The sequence below is a fragment of the Salmo salar genome, chromosome ssa12, assembly GCF_905237065.1.
Source record: "Salmo salar chromosome ssa12, Ssal_v3.1, whole genome shotgun sequence".
NCBI lineage: Eukaryota > Metazoa > Chordata > Actinopteri > Salmoniformes > Salmonidae > Salmo > Salmo salar.
The window spans coordinates 97,628,888-97,652,262 of NC_059453.1; the positions used below are offsets into that span (position 1 = coordinate 97,628,888).

General features: G+C 46.2%; 1 protein-coding gene across 1 annotated transcript in view; it reads right to left on the reverse strand.

The window, feature by feature from the left end:
* LOC106594380 (arf-GAP with coiled-coil, ANK repeat and PH domain-containing protein 3) overlaps positions 1-23,375 on the reverse strand; it is a 117,647-nt gene that overhangs the window by 64,558 nt on the left and 29,714 nt on the right. The window contains exons 2-4 of the mRNA XM_045691969.1: positions 12,785-12,842; positions 8,653-8,772; positions 6,386-6,439 (exon numbers count right to left, since the gene is read on the reverse strand). Of these exons, the coding sequence (XP_045547925.1) occupies positions 6,386-6,439; positions 8,653-8,772; positions 12,785-12,842 (232 nt within the window). The remainder of the gene's footprint in view (positions 1-6,385; positions 6,440-8,652; positions 8,773-12,784; positions 12,843-23,375) is intronic.

The window sequence follows — 23,375 nt, forward strand, 5'->3', positions numbered from 1 at the left end:
AGTGTGTAGTAGGGCAGTGTGTAACAGGGCAGTGTGTAGTAGAGCAGTGTGTAGTAGGGCAGTGTGTAGTAGAGCAGTGTGTAGTAGGGCAGTGTGTAACAGGGCAGTGTGTAACAAGGCAGTGTGTAGTAGAGCAGTGTGTAACAGGGCAGTGTGTAGTAGAGCAGTGTGTAGTAGAGCAGTGTGTAACAGGCCAGTGTTTAGTAGGGCAGTGTGTAGTAGAGCAGTGTGTAACAGGGCAGTGTGTAACAGGGCAGTGTGTAACAGGGCAGTGTGTAACAGGGCAGTGTGTAACAGGGCAGTGTGTAACAGGGCAGTGTGTAGTAGAGCAGTGTGTAACAGGACAGTGTGTATTAGAGCAGCGTGTAGTAGAGCAGTGTGTAGTCGTGCAGTGTGTAGTAGAGCAGTGTGTAGTAGAGCAGTGTGTAACAGGGCAGTGTGTAACAGGGCAGTGTGTAGTAGAGCAGTGTGTAGTAGAGCAGTGTGTAACAGGGCAGTGTGTAGTAGGGCAGTGTGTAGTAGAGCAGTGTGTAACAGGGCAGTGTGTAACAGGGCAGTGTGTAGTAGGGCAGTGTGTAGTAGAGCAGTGTGTAACAGGGCAGTGTGTAACAGGGCAGTGTGTAACAGGGCAGTGTGTAGTAGAGCAGTGTGTAACAGGGCAGTGTGTAGTAGAGCAGTGTGTAACAGGGCAGTGTGTAACAGGGCAGTGTGTAGTAGAGCAGTGTGTAGTAGAGCAGTGTGTAGTAGAGCAGTGTGTAACAGGGCAGTGTGTAACAGGGCAGTGTGTAGTAGAGCAGTGTGTAGTAGGGCAGTGTGTAACAGGGCAGTGTGTAACAGGGCAGTGTGTAACTGGGCAGTGTGTAACAGGGCAGTGTGTAGTAGAGCAGTGTGTAACAGGGCAGTGTGTAGTAGAGCAGTGTGTAACAGGGCAGTGTGTAGTAGAGCAGGGCAGTGTGTAGGAGAGCAGTGTGTAGTAGAGCAGTGTGTAGTAAAGCAGTGTGTAGTAGAGCAGTGTGTAACAGGGCAGTGTGTAGTAGGGCAGTGTGTAACAGGGCAGTGTGTAACAGGGCAGTGTGTAACAGGGCAGTGTGTAGTAGAGCAGTGTGTAACAGGGCAGTGTGTAGTAGAGCAGTGTGTAGTAGAGCAGTGTGTAACAGGCCAGTGTTTAGTAGGGCAGTGTGTAGTAGAGCAGTGTGTAACAGGGCAGTGTGTAACAGGTCAGTGTGTAACAGGGCAGTGTGTAGTAGAGCAGTGTGTAACAGGGCAGTGTGTAGTAGAGCAGCGTGTAGTAGAGCAGTGTGTAGTAGAGCAGTGTGTAGTAGATCAGTGTGTAGTAGAGCAGTGTGTAACAGGGCAGTGTGTAGTAGAGCAGTGTGTAGTAGAGCAGTGTGTAACAGGGCAGTGTGTAGTAGGGCAGTGTGTAGTAGAGCAGTGTGTAACAGGGCAGTGTGTAGTAGAGCAGTGTGTAGTAGAGCAGTGTGTAACAGGGCAGTGTGTAGTAGAGCAGTGTGTAGTAGAGCAGTGTGTAGTAGAGCAGTGTGTAACAGGGCAGTGTGTAACAGGGCAGTGTGTAACAGGGCAGTGTGTAGTAGAGCAGTGTGTAGTAGAGCAGTGAGTAGTAGGGCAGTGTGTAACAGGGCAGTGTGTAACAGGGCAGTGTGTAACAGGGCAGTGTGTAGTAGAGCAGTGTGTAACAGGGCAGTGTGTAGTAGAGCAGTGTGTAACAGGGCAGTGTGTAGTAGAGCAGGGCAGTGTGTAGGAGAGCAGTGTGTAGTAGAGCAGTGTGTAGTAAAGCAGTGTGTAGTAGAGCAGTGTGTAACAGGGCAGTGTGTAACAGGGCAGTGTGTAACAGGGCAGTGTGTAGTAGGGCAGTGTGTAACAGGGCAGTGTGTAACAGGGCAGTGTGTAGTAGAGCAGTGTGTAGTAGAGCAGTGTGTAGTAGAGCAGTGTGTAACAGGGCAGTGTGTAACAGGGCAGTGTGTAACAGGGCAGTGTGTAGTAGAGCAGTGTGTAACAGGGCAGTGTGTAGTAGAGCAGTGTGTAGTAGAGCAGTGTGTAACAAGGCAGTGTGTAACAGGGCAGTGTGTAGTAGAGCAGTGTGTAGTAGAGCAGTGTGTAACAGGGCAGTGTGTAACAGGGCAGTGTGTAACAGGGCAGTGCGTAGCTGGGCAGTGTGTAGTAGAGCAGTGTGTAGTAGAGCAGTGTGTAATAGGGCAGTGTGTAGTAGAGCAGTGTGTAGTAGAGCAGTGTGTAATAGGGCAGTGTGTAGTAGAGCAGTGTGTAGTAGAGCAGTGTGTAGTAGGGCAGTGCGTAGCTGGGCAGTGCGTAGCTGGGCAGTGTGTAGTAGAGCAGTGTGTAGTAGAGCAGTGTGTAGTAGAGCAGTGTGTAACAGGGCAGTGTGTAACAGGGCAGTGCGTAGCTGGGCAGTGTGCTTCCGTTAACCCCATCATTCCCTCCACTTCCCCTGATCAGCGAGGAGCAAATTTCCCCGTCTATACGGGAATCAGCACTTCTGTTCTGCTCTGAGACCAAACATGCAGACAACATACAGGAAGAGAGATGGATGGAGGAAGAACAAGAGATACGGAGAGAGAGAGAGATACGGAGAGAGAGAGATACGGAGAGAGAGAGAAAGACAGAGAGGAAGCACACCCAAGAAGAGAGAGGTTGACAGATACAAGATGAGATTTATGAGGCAGAAGGAATCCATCTATCTAGAACAGTGTCTATCTCTATGATTTGATTTAGAGAGGGGTGAACCCAAATGAACCCTGCAAGATGGAGGGAGAGAGAGAGAGAGGAAAAGACAAAAAGAGAGAAAGAGAGAGGGAGGGAGAGAGAGACAGTATCATGTTATGTTCAGGAGAAAGACCCCTTGTCATCCACTGAACGGTGTCCCTGAATGGCCAAAAGACACCAGACCGTATGCAGATATTACAACTTGACTAAATACTTTTAACAATAAATACGCTTTTTATTTGATTCCATGGTCCTCCAAGAGTTGCTGAATGTCCCCTCTACTTATTTCAGTTGTCTCCTCAGTTCAGAGAGAGAGGTCCTGTAGCAGCAGTGATTCCGTCCCTCATGTCCCCCTGCTCTCTACAATACCATGTGTCTCTCTGGGTCTGTCCCTCATGTCTCCCTGCTCTCTACAATACCATGTGTCTCTCTGGGTCTGTCCCTCATGTCCCCCTGCTCTCTACAATACCATGTGTCTCTCTGGGTCTGTCACTCATGTCCCCCTGCTCTCTACAATACCATGTGTCTCTCTGGGTCCGTCCGTCATGTCCCCCTGCTCTCTACAATACCATGTGTCTCTCTGGGTCTGTCCCTCATGTCCCCCTGCTCTCTACAATACCATGTGTCTCTCTGGGTCTGTCACTCATGTCCCCCTGCTCTCTACAATACCATGTGTCTCTCTGGGTCTGTCACTCATGTCCCCCTGCTCTCTACAATACCATGTGTCTCTCTGGGTCTGTCCCTCATGTCCCCCTGCTCTCTACAATACCATGTGTCTCTCTGGGTCCGTCCGTCATGTCCCCCTGCTCTCTACAATACCATGTGTCTCTCTGGGTCTGTCCCTCATGTCCCCCTGCTCTCTACAATACCATGTGTCTCTCTGGGTCTGTCCCTCATGTCCCCCTGCTCTCTACAATACCATGTGTCTCTCTGGGTCTGTCCCTCATGTCTCCCTGCTCTCTACAATACCATGTGTCTCTCTGGGTCTGTCCCTCATGTCTCCCTGCTCTCTACAATACCATGTGTCTCTCTGGGTCCGTCCGTCATGTCCCCCTGCTCTCTACAATACCATGTGTCTCTCTGGGTCTGTCCCTCATGTCTCCCTGCTCTCTACAATACCATGTGTCTCTCTGGGTCTGTCCCTCATGTCTCCCTGCTCTCTACAATACCATGTGTCTCTCTGGGTCCGTCCGTCATGTCCCCCTGCTCTCTACAATACCATGTGTCTCTCTGGGTCTGTCCCTCATGTCCCCCTGCTCTCTACAATACCATGTGTCTCTCTGGGTCTGTCCCTCATGTCCCCCTGCTCTCTACAATACCATGTGTCTCTCTGGGTCTGTCCCTCATGTCCCCCTGCTCTCTACAATACCATGTGTCTCTCTGGGTCTGTCCCTCATGTCCCCCTGCTCTCTACAATACCATGTGTCTCTGGGTCTGTCCCTCATGTCTCCCTGCTCTCTACAATACCATGTGTCTCTCTGGGTCTGTCCCTCATGTCTCCCTGCTCTCTACAATACCATGTGTCTCTCTGGGTCCGTCCGTCATGTCCCCCTGCTCTCTACAATACCATGTGTCTCTCTGAGAGAGAGGTCCTGTAGCAGCAGTGATTCCTTCACTTTGCTAAAACAACATGTTTCTAATAGTTAATCATAACTGATAGTGTAATGGTCGTCGTATGGACCAAGGCGCAGCGGGTTGAGTGCTCACATGTAACTTTTATTGAACACTTTAAAAACAAAACAAGAAAAACGAACGACAAACAGTCTTGCAGGCTAAACACAGCAGTGCAAAAACAACTTCCCACAAAAGACAGGTGAAAACAGGGCTACCTAAGTATGACTCCCAATCAGCAACAACGATGTACAGCTGTTCCTGATTGAGAGCCATAGCAGGCCAACACAAAGAAATACACAACATAGACAGAGCATAGAAATACAAAACATAGAACATAACCCAAAAACCCCCGGAATACTCTAAACAAACACCCCTCTTACATAAACACATAGTCCAACAAACCACGAACCACATAAAACAAACACCCCCTGCCACGTCCTGACCAAACTACAATAACAAATAACCCCATTACTGGTCAGAACGTGACATATAGTTTATCATAACTGACCAAGACGCATCTCTAACAACACATAAAACCTCACATAATTCTGCTGAAAAACAATGTCTCAACCAGTGGCATACTGTAGGGTTTTTTTTTTTTAAGTGAGCGCTGATGCCGCCCTGTGATAAGAAGCGCCACTTTGTCAAAGGCAGGAACATGTGTCCACTGTGTCTCTCTAAGGTTGGACAGCGCTCCACCAACATCCCGTCAACAAACAAAATAAATCCTCTAACATAAATCATTTAGGTGATTGAGGATACGGTAGAAAGAGTATGTAGCCTTTTCTGTAGCCTACAGGCTGAAGATAAAAATGGATGACAACGTAATGAGAAGGACACTTTTTTTTTTACATCAAAATCTAAATTAAATTTAATGCGCCGAATACAACAGGTGTAGACCTTACAGTGAAATGTTTTACTTACAAGCCCTAAACCAACAAATATTTACTAAATAAACAGAAGTTAAAAAAATAAAATAATTCTGCATTTCCCGCTGTGTAAACACACTGGAGGATAACTCCACCTGATAAAGTTGGGTAACTGATATTCAGAGTTTAAATAGACAGATTGATTAGTCACAGGAATCAGGACTAATAAAGCCAATGTTAAACAAACGGTGGGCTTAAAAAGTGTATTCAAATTATTTTTTTTCAGGCGGCAATGTAGGCTACACCTCAGTAAGCACTGACCGACGCTATTTGGCCCAAACACAGAGGTCTATAAATGATGGATTTTCAACTTTCATTCAGAATCGTAAATGAATCCGATTTCAACGTCCGGGAAAATCTTGTGATCTGACGATAAAAATAAAAAAACGTTGAGATGACCTCAGAGGTGAGGACAGAAGGAGAGGAAGAGAGCTGCCATGTTAAACTTTAGCTCAACTGTTAAAAAACCCTCCGAGGGATAGAGGGAGGGTGTCTCTCTCTCTCTCTCTCTCTCTCTCTCTCTCTCTCTCTCTCTCTCTCTCTCTCTCTCTCTCTCTCTCTCTCTCTCTCTCTCTCTCTCTCTCTCTCTCATGTCTATGTGATTTGTGTGGTAACTGTTACAGGTAGGATTCCCGGTAGACTAACTAGGTCTCTACCAAACGTGTGGCTGGCCCCTGCTTAACAGGCTGAGAGACCCCACAGCAGTCATTATGATCTCAGTCTCTCCTACTTAGCTGTGTGTGTGTGTGTGTGTGTGTGTGACCAGGCATGTGCACCGCCCCGTGGCGTGTCGATAGCTCCACTGGTACTGTGTGAGGTCACGGATGACCCAACACACGTGCAGCGTGTTTCATAATACAGGACCCGTTAAAAAGAGAACTGTTAAAATGTCAGGACAGGGACATTACACACACACACACACACACACACACACACACACACACACACACACACACACGCCAGGACTGGGCTGGAACGTCGTAACGTTAGTCTAATCTGAACATTGACTCTTGGCAGAACACTCTGGACTCAAGATGGGAGGACACAGTGTGTGTGTGGAGGTGAAGAGTGTGTGTGTGTGTGTGTGTGTGTGTGTGTCTTACCATGTGGTAATTGACGATCTCCTGCAGACTCCCACCACACTTCTCCAGACAGTCCTAGAGACACAGAGAGATGTGTGAGACATGGTGTGAACATACACCCTGTATCAATGAGCCTCTCCCTCAGAGGTACAGGCATGATCAATGATCACTTCTGAGAAATGAGCAGCCGATGGCCATTTAGTCCAATAAACATTACGTCTGTAGTGAACTAGACCAGAGAACCATCTGTCTGTAGTGAGACTGTCTGCTGTTCTGTACCTTACCCCACCTCTCTTTGATTATTGGCCCCTGCCTGCCTTTGACCTGCCGTTTGCCCCTGTGGTAGAAATACACTTTTACTGTTTGCATCTGAGTCATACCTGAAACGTGGTACTCACAGTCTCCCGTCAGAATGAAACGTGGTACTCACAGTCTCACGTCAGAATGAAACGTGGTACTCACAGTCTCACGTCAGAATGAAACGTGGTACTCACAGTCTCACGGCAGAATGAAACGTGGTACTCACAGTCTCCCGTCAGAATGAAACGTGGTACTCACAGTCTCCCGTCAGAATGAAACGTGGTACTCACAGTCTCCCGTCAGAATGAAACGTGGTACTCACAGTCTCCCGTCAGAATGAAACGTGGTACTCACAGTCTCCCGTCAGAATGAAACGTGGTACTCACAGTCTCCCGTCAGAATGAAACGTGGTACTCACAGTCTCCCGTCAGAATGAAACGTGGTACTCACAGTCTCCCGTCAGAATGAAACGTGGTACTCACAGTCTCCCGTCAGAATGAAACGTGGTACTCACAGTCTCCCGTCAGAATGAAACGTGGTACTCACAGTCTCCCGTCAGAATGAAACGTGGTACTCACAGTCTCCCGTCAGAATGAAACTTGGTACTCACAGTCTCCCGTCAGAATGAAACGTGGTACTCACAGTCTCACGGCAGAATAAAACGTGGTACTCACAGTCTCCCGTCAGAATGAAACGTGGTACTCACAGTCTCCCGTCAGAATGAAACGTGGTACTCACAGTCTCCCGTCAGAATGAAACGTGGTACTCACAGTCTCCCGTCAGAATGAAACGTGGTACTCACAGTCTCCCGTCAGAATGAAACGTGGTACTCACAGTCTCCCGTCAGAATGAAACGTGGTACTCACAGTCTCCCGTCAGAATGAAACGTGGTACTCACAGTCTCACGGCAGAATGAAACGTGGTACTCACAGTCTCACGTCAGAATGAAACGTGGTACTCACAGTCTCCCGTCAGAATGAAACGTGGTACTCACAGTCTCACGGCAGAATGAAACGTGGTACTCACAGTCTCCCGTCAGAATGAAACGTGGTACTCACAGTCTCACGTCAGAATGAAACGTTCATCCATCATTTCTCAAACGTCACATTTAAAAAGTGTTTAACAAAACCGAAACCTAGTGGCCGGTTTCCACATCATCTCCTGACTTCCTCAGACGTCAAATAATGACTTATATCACGGGTGACCTGGCTGGACACATGTTTCGTAATTAATATATATTTTTTAAATGTAATCTTTATTTAACTAGTTAAGAACAAATTCTTATTTACAATGACGGCCTACCAGGGAACACTGGGTTAACTGCCTTGTTCAGGGGCAGAACGACAGATTTTTACCTTGTAAGTTCTGGGATTCGATCCAGAAACCTTTCGGTTACTAGTCCAACGATCTCACCACTAGGCTACCCTGCCGCCCCTGTTTGAGAGAATCTAGATCTGGACAATAGCGTTTCCATGTTTTATTGTTGAAGAAGGGAAAGGTTAAGGAACTAAGACAAGAGTAATATGACGTATGGTCTCTATTTCAGATGTCCTCTACTCTCCTCTCCTCCTCATGGGGTTTGCAGTGTATCTGTCGCTTTTTATTTCCTAGGAAGTACAAATTCAGTTCAGGTCACCCCCTTATCTGACGGAAGACAATGGACTAACACAGATTTATCACGTTAAGTCATTGATTGATGTTAATGGGGAGACTTCCGTGAAGATTTGAGTTGAGTGAGCAAACTGTGTCCTGACTGCTTCTCTCATAGATAGAGTGATGGTTCTTCTTCCAGTGACATCTCATTTGGATTCACTGGAATTACTACTGAATATTATTAAGAATAAAGAGTATAAATGGAAAAGAAAACACAGTAATTGTCTCACTGAATAATCTTGACATCTTGTGTAAAAAAAAAAAAGAAGAAACTCACTGATTTAAAAACATACTGAAAGATAATAACTGATATGGCTAAGATGTAATGTACTTACAGAGATCATCTCTTCCTTCTTGCACTGCTGAGACAGGTCTTTGATGCCGTTCACAAACAGCTTGTTGGCACTGACATACGCCCTGCCAGCCTCGATCATCCCACTACATAACTTCACTAGCTACAGGAGAGAGAGAGAGAGAGAGAGAGAGAGAGAGAGAGACAGAGAGAGACAGACAGAGAGACAAAGAGAGAGAGACAGACAGAGAGACAAACAGAGAGAGACAGACAGAGAGACAAAGAGAGAGAGACAGACAGAGAGACAAAGAGAGAGAGAGACGGAGAGCGAGACAGAAACAGAGACAGAGAGACAGACAGGGAGACAGAGAGAGACAGACAGAGAGACAAAGAGAGAGAGAGACAGACAGACAGGGAGACAGAGAGAGACAGACAGAGAGACAAAGAGAGAGAGAGAGACAGACAGAGAGACAAAGAGAGAGACGAAGAGAGTGAGACAGAGAGACAGAGAGAACAAGAGAGAGAGAGGAGAAGAGTGAGATTGGTGGGGGCTTCATGTAAGCAGTGGTAGAAAAAGTACCCAACAGTCATACTTGAGTAGAAGTAAAGATATCTTAATAGAAAATGACTCAAGTAAAAGTGATATTCACCCAGTAAAATACTACTTGAGTAAAATTCTACAAGTATTTGGTTTTAAATATACTTAAGTATCAAAAATAAATGTAATTGTAAAAATATACTTCAGTATCAAAAATAAAAGTATATATCATTTCAAATACCAAATAAGCAAACCAGAAGGCACCATTTTTTTAATATATATATTATATATATATATTTTTTACAGCTAGCCAGGGGCACACAGCCAGTAGATGACCAGGGACGTTCTCTTGATAAATGCGTGAATAAGACCATTTTATGTCCTGCTAAGCATTCAAAATGTAACAAGTACTTTTGGTTGTCAGTGAAAAATGTATGGAGTAAAAAGTACATTATTTTCCTTAGGAATGTTGTGAAGTAAAAGTTACAAAAAACATAAATAGTAAAGTACAGATACACAAAAAAACGACTTAAGTAGTACTTTAAAGTATTTTGTACTTAAGTACTTTACACCACTGCATGTAACTTAGGGGCTTCATGTAACTCAGCCCCAGTGACAGTAGTATTGTTGCCAAGACAACACAAACAGATTAAACAGCTGTGAGACTGTTATAGCTCTTCAATTATCACCCCCCTGGTGCAGCTGTGAGACTGTTATAGCTCTTCAATTATCAGCCCCCTGGTGCAGCTGTGAGACTCTTATCCTCTCCGGGGTAGGAGGCAGTATTTTGACATCCGGATGAAAAGCGTGCCCAAAGTAAACTGCCTGTTACTCAGGCCCAGAAGCTATGATATGCATATAATTGGTAGATCTGAATAGAAAACACTCTAAAGTTTCCAAAACTGTTAAAATAATGTCTGTGAGTATAACAGAACTGATATGGCAGGCGAAAACCTGAAACAAATCAATCCAGGAAGTGGGATTTGTTTTATGTTTGTAGTTTTCCATTGACTGCCTATACAATATCCAATGACTTAGGACTCAAATTGCACTTCCTATAGATGTCAACAGTCTTTAGAAATTGTTTCAGGTTTGTATTCTGAAAAATGAGGGAGTAAGACCACTCTGAATGAGTGGATAGTGGAAAGTCCCCAGACCTGTTTGGTGCGCGCGACCTAGAGCCCTCCTTTCTTGCTTTTGTCCGGTTGAAATATTATTGATTATTATGACTAAAAACAACCTGAGGATTGATTATAAACATCGTTTGACATGTTTGTATGAACTTTACTGATACTTTTGGGATTTTTCGTCTGCCTGTTGTGACCGCCTTTGAGCCAATGGATTACTGAACAAAACGCGCCAACAAAACAGAGGTTTTTGGATATAAAGAGGGACTTTATCGAACAAAATGAACATTTATTGTGTAACATGGAGTCTTCGGAGTGCAACCATATGAAGATCATCAAGGGTAAGTGATTAATTTTATCGCTATTTCTGACTTTTGTTACTCCTCTACTTGGCTGTTAACTTATTGTAATGTTTTGTGTGCTGGACGCTGTCCTCAGATAATCACATGGTATGCTTTCGCCATAAAGCCTTTTTGAAATCTGACACAACGGCTGGATTAACAAGAAGTTAATCTTTAAACCGATGTATAACACTTGTATGTATTTCTGTTTTTGAATTTGGCGCTCTGCAATTCCACCGGATGTTGGCCAGGTGGGACGGTAGCGTCCCACATACCCTAGAGAGGTTATAACTCTTCAATTATCACCCCCCTGGTGCAGCTGTGAGACTGTGTTATAACCCGTCAATTATTTCCCTTGGTCCAATTATATCCCTTGGTCCAATTATCGCCCTTGGTCCAATTATCTCCCTTGGTCCAATTATATCCCTTGGTCCAATTATCGCCCTTGGTCCAATTATCTCCCTTGGTCCAATTATCTCCCTTGTAAACATGTCATGGCAGTTTATTGGTGGAAGAGACAGAGCAGCCCTATGACATCACTGGCCAGATGATAAAGGACGGAGTGTATAAAACATTAAGGACAACTTCTTAATATTGAGTTGCTCCCTCTTTTACCCCCCAGAACAGCCTCAATTCGTCGGGGCATTGGACTCGAAAGAGTTCCACAGTTGTCAAGTTGGCTGGATGTCCTTTTGTGTGGTAAACCATCATTTAACTAAATTAGAACAGCCTTTAAACACCATCAACTCACAGTCATGTCTAGAACCTCCTATAAACACTGGTGTGAGAAGCAAGAACCCCAGTTAGACAAAGCCAATGCATACGGACGGTGACCTTACTGTTTGACCTCAGAGAGAGGGACGGGGTGAGGGGCTTTGAGGTCCTTAGAGCTGAAATAGTGCAGGAAGGGGTACATAGATTCAAGAAAAATGGTGGGCTGGGTTAGGTAGGTTCAAATGTCTCTGTGTCAGATCACTCATTACTCTACTGTGTGTGTGTGTGTGTGTGTGTGTGTGTGTGTGTGTGTGTGTGTGCGTACGTGCGTGCGTACGTGCGTGCGTACGTGCGTGTGTACGTGCGTGCGCATGCGCGTGTGTTTTCGTGTTCAGATTGATATTGTGCTGTTATGCTAACAGATCACAGTGGCACCATTTGCTTTAAATCACCGTGAAGATGGTTTGACCTTTCACTACAGCGACAAAACTCTTTCTGCAGTATGTGTGTGTGTGTGTGTGTGTGTGTGTGTGTGTGTGTGTGTGTGTGTGTAGCGGGAATCCTATAAATACAAAGGTCCATGAACACACTCTATTTTGGGTGAGACAAAACTAAGAGGACAAAGGGATCTATAGTACAGTACAAGACAAAGACAGAGACAGGGTCAGAGACAGGGACAGGCACGAAGACGGAGACAAGGACAGGGACAGGCACGGAGACAGATACAGAGACAGGGACAGGCACGAAGATAGAGACAGGAACAGGCACGGAGACAGATACAGAGACGGAGACAGAGGCAGGGACAGGCACGGAGACAGATACAGAGGCAGGGACAGGCACGGAGACAGATACAGAGGCAGGGACAGGCACGGAGACAGATACAGAGACAGGGACAGGCACGGAGACAGAGACAGGCTCGGAGACAGAGACAGAGGCAGGGACAGGCACGAAGATAGAGACAGGAACAGGCACGGAGACAGATACAGAGACGGAGACAGAGGCAGGGACAGGCACGGAGACAGATACAGAGGCAGGGACAGGCACGGAGACAGATACAGAGACAGGGACAGGCACGGAGACAGAGACAGGCTCGGAGACAGAGACAGAGGCAGGGACAGGCACGAAGATAGAGACAGGAACAGGCACGGAGACAGATACAGAGACGGAGACAGAGGCAGGGACAGGCACGGAGACAGATACAGAGGCAGGGACAGGCACGGAGACAGATACAGAGACAGGGACAGGCACGGAGACAGAGACAGGCTCGGAGACAGAGACAGAGACAGGGACAGGCACGGAGACAGAGACAGGCTCGGAGACAGAGACAGAGACAGGGACAGGCATGAAGACAGAGACAGGCGCAAGCACGGAGACAGATACAGAGACAGGGACAGGGACAGAGACAGAGAGAGAGACAGGGACAGGAACAGAGATGTTATTCCAGTGTTTACGTACCTTATCTAGTTTAGCTTCGATCTCCACCACATCTGTCTCCACCTCATCAATACCTGCCCTGCAGAAACAAGACAGACAGACAGGTAAGTGTCTATGGTATACAGATCTAGGAGGAGGAAAGTGAGAGAGGCAGAGAAGAGGGGAGGCGAGAGACAGAGAGACTACACCGGCTCCGACGCTCGTCGGATGTGGCAGGGCTTGCAAACTATTACGGACTACAAAGGGAAGCCCAGCCGCAAGCTGCCCAGTGACACAAGCCTACCAGATGAGCTAAATTACTTATATGTGCGCTTCGAGGCAAGTAACACTGAATCATGCATGAGAGCACCAGCTGTTCCGGACGACTGTGTGATCAAACTTGCCGTAAGTCGTTCTGGATAAGAGCGTCTGCTAAATGACGTAAATGTAGCCAATGTGAGTAAGACATTTGAACAGATCAACATTCACAAGGCTGCAGGGCCAGATGGATTACCAAAATGCCAAGAGTGTGCAAAGCTGTCATCAAGACAAAGGGTGGCTATTTTGAAGAATCTCAAATATTAAATATATTTTGATTTGTTTAACACTTTTTTGGTTACTACATGATTCCATATATCTACTATGTAGAAAACAGTAAAAAAAAAAAAAACCCTTGAATGAGTAGGTGTGTCCAAACTTTTGACTTGTACTGTATATATTTTTTTGTATTTTACCTCATTTTACTCCCCATATTCCGTTATATCCAATTGTGATCCAATTACGATCTTGTCTCATCGCTGCAACTCCCCAACGAGCTTGGGAGAGGCGAAGGTCGAGTCATGTGTCCTCAGAAACATGCACCAGCTGCACCAATGTGTCGGAGGAAACAATGTTCAAGTGACGACTGAAGTCAGCCTGCAGGCGCCCGGCCCGCCACAAGGAGCCGCTAGAGCGCGAAGAGCCAAAATTGGGTTTAATGGAATAGTAGACCCTAAGAATAATAATAGACCCTAAGAAGAATGAAAACAGTTAGCGGGCAGCGATCCACCGTCTACACCACATCCAATACACACACTCCCCACCGTTTGCAGTTAGTGAGCTAGTCAATTCAAGGTTAATGTATTGCCAATCTATGTAAGAAAGAATAAAACATTTGATGGAAGTACAGTACAGTAAAGTGTTTCCTAATTTTACTAAAATCCCAGAATGAAAGATAGTTTTGTTCAAAAGAGCATTCATAACGCAAGTAGTTCATCTCTCTTACATGGATTTTGTGCAGTGAGGGAATCAACAACACAACCTCTGGCTGAAACTACAGAGGTTGAGATTTAGGGAATAAACCGTAGTGGATGGAGCAGACGTCATGGGAGGAGGCTGAAGTTGGCTCTTAGGGAATAAACCGTAGTGGATGGAGCAGACGTCATGGGAGGAGGCTGAAGTTGGCTCTTAGGGAATAAACCGTAGTGGATGGAGCAGACGTCATGGGAGGAGGCTGAAGTTGGCTCTTAGGGAATAAACCGTAGTGGATGGAGCAGACGTCATGGGAGGAGGCTGAAGTTGGCTCTTAGGGAATAAACCGTAGTGGATGGAGCAGACGTCATGGGAGGAGGCTGAAGTTGGCTCTTAGGGAATAAACCGTAGTGGATGGAGCAGACGTCATGGGAGGAGGCTGAAGTTGGCTCTTAGGGAATAAACCGTAGTGGATGGAGCAGACGTCATGGGAGGAGGCTGAAGTTGGCTCTTAGGGAATAAACCGGAGTGAATGGGGCAGACGTCATGGGAGGAGGCTGAAGTTGGCTCTTAGGGAATAAACCGGAGTGAATGGGGCAGACGTCATGGGAGGAGGCTGAAGTTGGCTCTTAGGGAATAAACCGGAGTGAATGGGGCAGACGTCATGGGAGGAGGCTGAAGTTGGCTCTTAGGGAATAAACCGTAGTGGATGGAGCAGACGTCATGGGAGGAGGCTGAAGTTGGCTCTTAGGGAATAAACCGTAGTGGATGGAGCAGACGTCATGGGAGGAGGCTGAAGTTGGCTCTTAGGGAATAAACCGTAGTGGATGGAGCAGACGTCATGGGAGGAGGCTGAAGTTGGCTCTTAGGGAATAAACCGTAGTGGATGGAGCAGACGTCATGGGAGGAGGCTGAAGTTGGCTCTTAGGGAATAAACCGTAGTGAATGGAGCAGACGTCATGGGAGGAGGCTGAAGTTGGCTCTTAGAGAATAAACCGTAGTGGATGGAGCAGACGTCATGGGAGGAGGCTGAAGTTGGCTCTTAGAGAATAAACCGTAGTGGATGGAGCAGACGTCATGGGAGGAGGCTGAAGTTGGCTCTTAGGGAATAAACCGGAGTGAATGGGGCAGACGTCATGGGAGGAGGCTGAAGTTGGCTCTTAGGGAATAAACCGGAGTGAATGGGGCAGACGTCATGGGAGGAGGCTGAAGTTGGCTCTATATAAACTAAAAATCATGCTCAATGCACATAGTCAAAGCTTTCCTTAATTTTGGGTCACTCACAGTGGTCAGGTATTCTGCCACTGTGTACTTTCTGTTCAGGGCCCAATAGCGTTCTAGTTTGCTCTGTTTTTCTTTTGATTCTTTCCAATTTTGTCAAGTAATGATCTTTTTTGTTTTCTCATCATTTGGCTGGGTCTAATTGCGTTGTTGTTGCTTTCCTGGGGCACTGTGTTTCTGAACACAGTCCCCGTACTATCTGACAGAGATGACTCTTCTCCAGGTTCATCTCTCTGTAGGTGATGTTATGGAAGGATTGAGAATCACTTCGTTTTAGGTGGTTGTAGAATTTAATAGCAATTTTCTGGACTTAGCGGGAATCCTCTCAATTCTGCTCTGCATGCATTATTTGAGAGAGAGAGAGACAGAGACAGAGACACAGAGACACAGAGACAGAGAGACAGAGAGAGAGAGAGAGAGAGAGAGACAGAGAGAGAGAGAACTGTCGGAACACCCACAGATTGTTTACGTGGAGAGAGACTATCACACCCATGTTCTAGAACACACATCAGTCGTCTCCAGGGGAGATGGTGACCTCACAATCACAATGCCAAGCTTTCACTCTTTACTTCTCTTCACAAACACTGTTACTCATCCATTACACACTTTCACTGACAAGAGGAAAAAGTGCTTCTATTGAAAATACATTTGGTTTCAAAATCCCCCCGAAATATTGCATCACAAAATGTGGTGAGCCCAGAAAAACAGGTTAAATCTTGTGTTGACAGCAGAGTTTGAACCCAGCAAGCACACAACGTTCTGAGAACCATATGTTTCTTTGAGCTTGGTGAGAGTGTGCTTGTCCTGTGGTTATTTTGCATACAACCTTTCCACAACTTTCTGGCTAGGTGGGACGGTAGCGTCCCACCTAGCCAACATCCGGTGAAATTACAGAGTGCAAATTTAAAAATACAAAAGTAGTAATATTAAACATTCATGAAAATATAAGTGCTTTACACCATTCGTTGGCTTAGCAGAGAGAACAGTCTATGACTAGGGTGGTTGGAGTCTTTGACAATTTTTAGGGCCTTCCTCTGTAGGGCAGTGTGGAGTGCAATAGAGATTGCATCATCTGTGGATATGTTGGGGTGGTATGCAAATTGGAGTGAGTCTAGGGTTTCTGGGATAATGGTGTTGATGTGAGCCATGACCAGCCTTTCAAAGCACTTCATGGCTACAGATGTGAGTGCTACGGGTCGGTAGTCATTTAGGCAGGTTACCTTAGTGTTCTTGGGCACAAGGACTATGGTGGTCTGCTTAAAACATGTTGGTATTACAGACAATCAGGGACATGTTGAAAATGTCAATGAAGACACCTGCCAGTTGGTCAGCACATGCCCGGAGCACATCCTGGAAATCCGCCTGGCCCTGCAGCCTTGTGAATGTTGACCTGTTTAAAGGTCTTACTCACACCGGCTGCGGAGAACGTGATCACAGAATCTTCTGAAACAGCTGGTGCTCTCATGCATGTCTCAGTGTTATTTGCCTCAAAGCGAGCATAGAAGTAGTTGAGCTCGTCTGGTAGGCTCGTGTCACTGGGCAGCTCTCGACTGTGCTTCCCTTTGTAGTCCATAATAGTTTTCAAGCCCTGCCACATCCGACAAGCGTCAGAGCAGGTGTAGTACGATTCAATCTTAGTCCTGTATTGACGCCTTGCCTGTTTGATGGTTTGTCGGAGGGCATATTGGGATTTCTTATAAGCTTCCGGGTTAGAGTCCCGCTCCTTGAAAGCGGCAGCTCTACCCTTAGCTCAGTGTGGATGTTGCCTGTAATCCATGGCTTCTGGTTGGGGTATGTGCGTACGGTCACTGTGGGGATGACGTCATCGATGCACTTATTGATAAAGCCAGTGACTGATGTGGTGTACTCCTCAATGCCATCGGAGGAATCCCGGAACATATTCCAGTCTGTGCTAGCAAAACAGTCCTTTAGCTTAGCATCTGCTTCATCTGATCACTTTTTTATTGATCTAGTCACAGGTGCTTCGTGCTTTAATATTTGCTTGTAAGCAGGACAAAGGAGGATAGAATTATGGTCAGATTTGCCAAATGGAGGGCGAGGGAGAGCTTTGCATGTGTCTCTGTGTGTGGAGTAAAGGTGGTCCAGAGTTTTTTTCCCCCTCTGGTTGCATATTTAATAACATGCTGGTAGAAATTGGTTTAAACAAATTTAAGTTTCCCTGCATTCAAGTCCCCGGCTACTAGGAGCGCCACCTCTGGGTGGGCGTTTTCTTGTTTGCTGATGGCGGAATACAGGAATACATTCAATGCTGTTTTAGTGCCAGCCTCTGATTGTGGTGGTATGTTAACAGCTACGAGAAATACAGATGAAAACTCTCTAGGTAGATAGTGTGGTCTACAGCTTATCATGAGATACTCTACCTCAGGCGAGCAATAGCTCGAGACTTCATTAGATATCGTGCAGCAGCTGTTATTTACAAAAATACTTTCCAAAACTGTCCTGCTTAGATTGACTGATCGGGCGATGCTCTCACTTCTGTTTGTTTGGGGGTCTTGTTTGGGGTCTTGTTTGGGGTCTTGTTTTGAGTCTTGTTTGGGGGTCTTGTTTGGGGTCTTGTTTGGGGGTCTTGTTTGGGGGTCTTGTTTGGGGTCTTGTTTTGAGTCTTGTTTGGGGGTCTTGTTTGGGGTCTTGTTTGGGGTCTTGTTTGGGGTCTTGTTTGGGGTCTTGTTTTGAGTCTTGTTTTGAGTCTTGTTTTGAGTCCTGTGTAATCCTATTTCCTTGACAGACAGCTTTAGTGATCTTCCACAGTGCTGTGAGCTGTGTGTCTAGGCCCACTCTACTGTGAGCAATGAACATGATGTTGTTATCCCCTCTCATACTGTATACACACACACACACACACAGAGATACACTCCATCATGGTCTCACGGTTAACTTGCGTGCAGACACAATCATTCTGACAAACACCCACAAACAAGTCTGTCCTTCTCAATCTTTGAGAGGATCTGCAGAGAAGAATGGGAGAAACTCCCCGAATACAGGTGTGCCAATCTTGTAGCATCATACCCAAGAAAACAGGATTTTAGAAGAAGACTCGATGCTGTAATTGCTGCCAAACGTGATTCAACTGAGTAAAGGGTCTGAATACTTACTTATGGAAATGTGATATTTCAGTTTTATTTATTTTTCCTTTTTGTTTCTAAAATCCTGTTTTTGCTTTGTCATTATGGGGTATTGTGATGTCATTGTGGGGTATTGTGTGTAGATTGATGAGGGGAAGAAGATTTAATCAATTTTAGAATGAGACTGTAACATAACAAAACGTGGAAAAAAGTCAAGGGCTCGGAGTACTTCCCGAATGCACTGTATACTGTGTGTGTGGTCGACTGATCGTTGGATCAATCAAGGCAAGGAGTGTGTGAGTGTGTGTGTGTCTGTGTGTGTGAATGACAAGCAGCTGACTCAGTGACCTACTGTATTAGCAACAGCCTAATTTCCTGAAAGCATCAGGTGCATGGACGGGCAACACTAGACTCTACACTCACAGATGTTACACACACACAGAGACACACACACACAGAAACACAAAGACACACACACAGAGACACACACAGAGACACACACACAGACACACACACACAGACACACAAACAGACACAGAAACACAAAGACACACACACAGAGACACACACACAGACACAGAGACACACACACAGACACACAAACAGACACAGAGACACAAAGACACACACACACAGAGACACAGAGACAGACAGACATTATGTTCCATTCTCATTTTCATCATATCCATCCTCCTCGCCCCCCAGAACCAACTACAAACACTTCTGAATTTCCCCCTCGCAGAATCCTAAGTAGGCAGTTCCATAGCAATGATTCAGTGAACGCGATTACCATAGCAACAGGCCTCAACGTTACTCACACTTATTGTGTATTTTGAGAGCAGCTCGCCGCTGACTAATTAGCTATTTGTCTAATCTCTGTCTTGTCCTCTTTCTAAAACTTCCCTCTGTATCTGTCTATATCTGTCTTTACAGTGGCTTGCGAAAGTATTCACCCCCCTTGGGCGTTTATTCCTATTTTGTTGCCTTACAACCTGGAATTAAAATAGATTTTTGGGGGGTTTGTATCATTTGATTTACACAACATGCCTACCACTTTGAAGATGCAAAATATTTTTAATTGTGAAACAAGACAAGAAATAAGACAAAAAAAAATGGAAAACTTGAGCGTGCATAACTATTCACCCCCCAAAGTCAATACTTTGTAGAGCCACCTTTTGCTGCAATTACAGCTGCAAGTCTCTTGGGGTATGTCTCTATTAGCTTGGCACATCTAGCCACTGGGATTTTTGCCCATTCTTCAAGGCAAAACTGCTCCAGCTCCTTCAAGTTGGATGGGTTCCGCTGGTGTACAGCAGTCTTTAAGTCATACCACAGATTCTCAATTGGATTGCGGTCTGGGCTTTGACTAGGCCATTTCAAGACATTTAAATGTTTCCCCTTAAACTATTCAAGTGATGCTTTAGCAGTATGCTTAGGGTCACTGTCCTGCTGGAAGGTGAACCTCCGTCCCAGTCTCAAATCTCTGGAAGACTGAAACAGGTTTCCCTCAAGAATTTCCCTGTATTTAGGGCCATCCATCATTCTGACCAGTTTCCCAGTCTCTGCCGATGAAAACACCCCCACAGCATGATGCTGCCACTACCATGCTTCACTGTGGGGATGGTTTTGTCCCTCTCTCTAGTTATTTAATGTGGTTTGGCTCATCATCATAGATCTCTCTCTCTCTCTCTCTCTCTCTCTCTCTCTCTCTCTCTCTCGAAATGCAACTTTTAGTTATCTAGCTGTGTTGTATTAGTTATCTAGCTGTGTTGTATTAGTTATCTAGCTGTGTTGTATTAGTTATCTAGCTGTGTTGTATTAGTTATCTAGCTGTGTTGTATTAGTTATCTAGCTGTGTTGTATTAGTTATCTAGCTGTGTTGTATTAGTTATCTAGCTGTGTTGCATTAGTTATCTAGCTGTGTTGCATTAGTTATCTATTCCCAAGTACGCACACACACACACAGCTAAATGTGTCCCTTGTCCCCTGTCTATTTACCGCACAGTAACAGCCCTGGTGCTCTCTGTCTCTCTATTTACCCCCAGAGTAACAGCCCTGGTGCTCTCTGTCTCTCTATTTACCCACAGTAACAGCCCTGGTGCTCTCTGTCTCTCTATTTACCCACAGTAACAGCCCTGGTGCTCTCTGTCTCTCTATTTACCCACAGTAACAGCCCTGGTGCTCTCTGTCTCTCTATTTACCCAGAGTAACAGCCCTGGTGCTCTCTGTCTCTCTATTTACCCCCAGAGTAACAGCCCTGGTGCTCTCTGTCTCTCTATTTACCCCCAGAGTAACAGCCCTGGTGCTCTCTGTCTCTCTATTTACCCACAGTAACAGCCCTGGTGCTCTCTGTCTCTCTATTTACCCACAGTAACAGCCCTGGTGCTCTCTGTCTCTCTATTTACCCACAGTAACAGCCCTGGTGCTCTCTGTCTCTCTATTTACCCAGAGTAACAGCCCTGGTGCTCTCTGTCTCTCTATTTACCCACAGTAACAGCCCTGGTGCTCTCTGTCTCTCTATTTACCCCCCCAGAGTAACAGCCCTGGTGCTCTCTGTTTCTCTATTTACCCCCCCCAGAGTAACAGCCCTGGTGCTCTCTGTTTCTCTATTTACCCCCCCCAGAGTAACAGCCCTGGTGCTCTCTGTCTCTCTATTTACCCCCCCCAGAGTAACAGCCCTGGTGCTCTCTGTCTCTCTATTTACCCCCCCCAGAGTAACAGCCCTGGTGCTCTCTGTCTCTCTATTTACCCCCCCCAGAGTAACAGCCCTGGTGCTCTCTGTTTCTCTATTTACCCCCCCAGAGTAACAGCCCTGGTGCTCTCTGTCTCTCTATTTACCCCCAGAGTAACAGCCCTGGTGCTCTCTGTCGCTCTATTTACCCACAGTAACAGCCCTGGTGCTCTCTGTCTCTCTATTTACCCACAGTAACAGCCCTGGTGCTCTCTGTCTCTCTATTTACCCAGAGTAACAGCCCTGGTGCTCTCTGTCTCTCTATTTACCCACAGTAACAGCCCTGGTGCTCTCTGTCTCTCTATTTACCCCCCCAGAGTAACAGCCCTGGTGCTCTCTGTTTCTCTATTTACCCCCCCCAGAGTAACAGCCCTGGTGCTCTCTGTCTCTCTATTTACCCCCCCCCCAGAGTAACAGCCCTGGTGCTCTCTGTCTCTCTATTTACCCCCCCCAGAGTAACAGCCCTGGTGCTCTCTGTCTCTCTATTTACCCCCCCCCAGAGTAACAGCCCTGGTGCTCTCTGTTGTGACGACCCTCCCTCTCTGTCTGCCTTATTCTGTCTCTTTGGTCTTGTTTTCCTTATTAGGATGTCGGTGGGCGGAGCTGGGAGGGTGGTCAGCGACATGGGACACACCTGGGCTCGGGTGGGTCCCGGGATAAATACACCTCTTCCCCATTCATTGAGGAGACTCTCTCCATCCAGACACACCTGGGCTCGGGTGGGTCCCGGGATAAATACACCTCTTCCCCATTCATTGAGGAGACTCTCTCCATCCAGACACACCTGGGCTCGGGTGGGTCCCGGGATAAATACACCTCTTCCCCATTCATTGAGGAGACTCTCTCCATCCAGACACACCTGGGCTCGGGTGTGTCCCGGGATAAATACACCTCTTCCCCATTCATTGAGGAGACTCTCTCCATCCAGACACACCTGGGCTCGGGTGGGTCCCGGGATAAATACACCTCTTCCCCATTCATTGAGGAGACTCTCTCCATCCAGACACACCTGGGCTCGGGTGGGTCCCGGGATAAATACACCTCCATTCATTGAGGAGACTCTCTCCATCCAGACACACCTGGGCTCGGGTGTGTCCCGGGATAAATACACCTCTTCCCCATTCATTGAGGAGACTCTCTCCATCCAGACACACCTGGGCTCGGGTGGGTCCCGGGATAAATACACCTCCATTCATTGAGGAGACTCTCTCCATCCAGACACACCTGGGCTCGGGTGGGTCCCGGGATAAATACACCTCCATTCATTGAGGAGACTCTCTCCATCCAGACACACCTGGGCTCGGGTGTGTCCCGGGATAAATACACCTCCATTCATTGAGGAGACTCTCTCCATCCAGACACACCTGGGCTCGGGTGTGTCCCGGGATAAATACACCTCCATTCATTGAGGAGACTCTCTCCATCCAGACACACCTGGGCTCGGGTGGGTCCCGGGATAAATACACCTCTTCCCCATTCATTGAGGAGACTCTCTCCATGCAGACACACCTGGGCTCGGGTGGGTCCCGGGATAAATACACCTCCATTCATTGAGGAGACTCTCTCCATCCAGACACACTGTTGGATTTTGGTTGTGACATTTTTGTGGTCGTTTTGTTTGTTTGCTTTGGCACCTTTCAACACCCCTCATTATCACATTTATGCACGCAACCACTCACTTACACTACTGATTAAACACACCATTGTTACTTGTATTTAGGTTACTTTAAGGAATAACAAAATATATTTATTAACTATGTCCACGTTGTCTCCCTTTTTTGTTTCAAACTTTGAGCCGGTTCATGACTCTGTCTCTCATTCTATTCTTTCTTTTTCTACGCTTGTTCTAGTTAAAGAATAGCTGACCAATCAGAACTGAGGAGGATTGTTACGACGCCCCATAAGGAACAGCTGATGCCGGGCTGACTTCTCTCTCCTGGATGACCTCCTGACCAAACTGTCCTGTTTGTGTGTTTCAGTGCCTCTGAACCAACCTTACCCTGAATAGAATGGCCCCTGGTGAAATACTGCATGTGCTCAACTGTTGTTACTTCTATTGCCAGGTCTGTTGTTAATGTTGTTTTACCAAACTGGAATAAATGTACAAATATATATATTTTTTTACATTTAGATTTCAGGGAGAATTTCGATATAAATGTACAGCATTATCCTAGCAGCAGAGTTGTTATGTTCATACTGTAATTCTGCTTTATCGCAGAGATACTGTCATCTATTTCACAGAACACTATTTTCCTTACTGTAAAGTTATATTACAGCATCCTTCCTGTAAATGTATGGATTGCTGTAA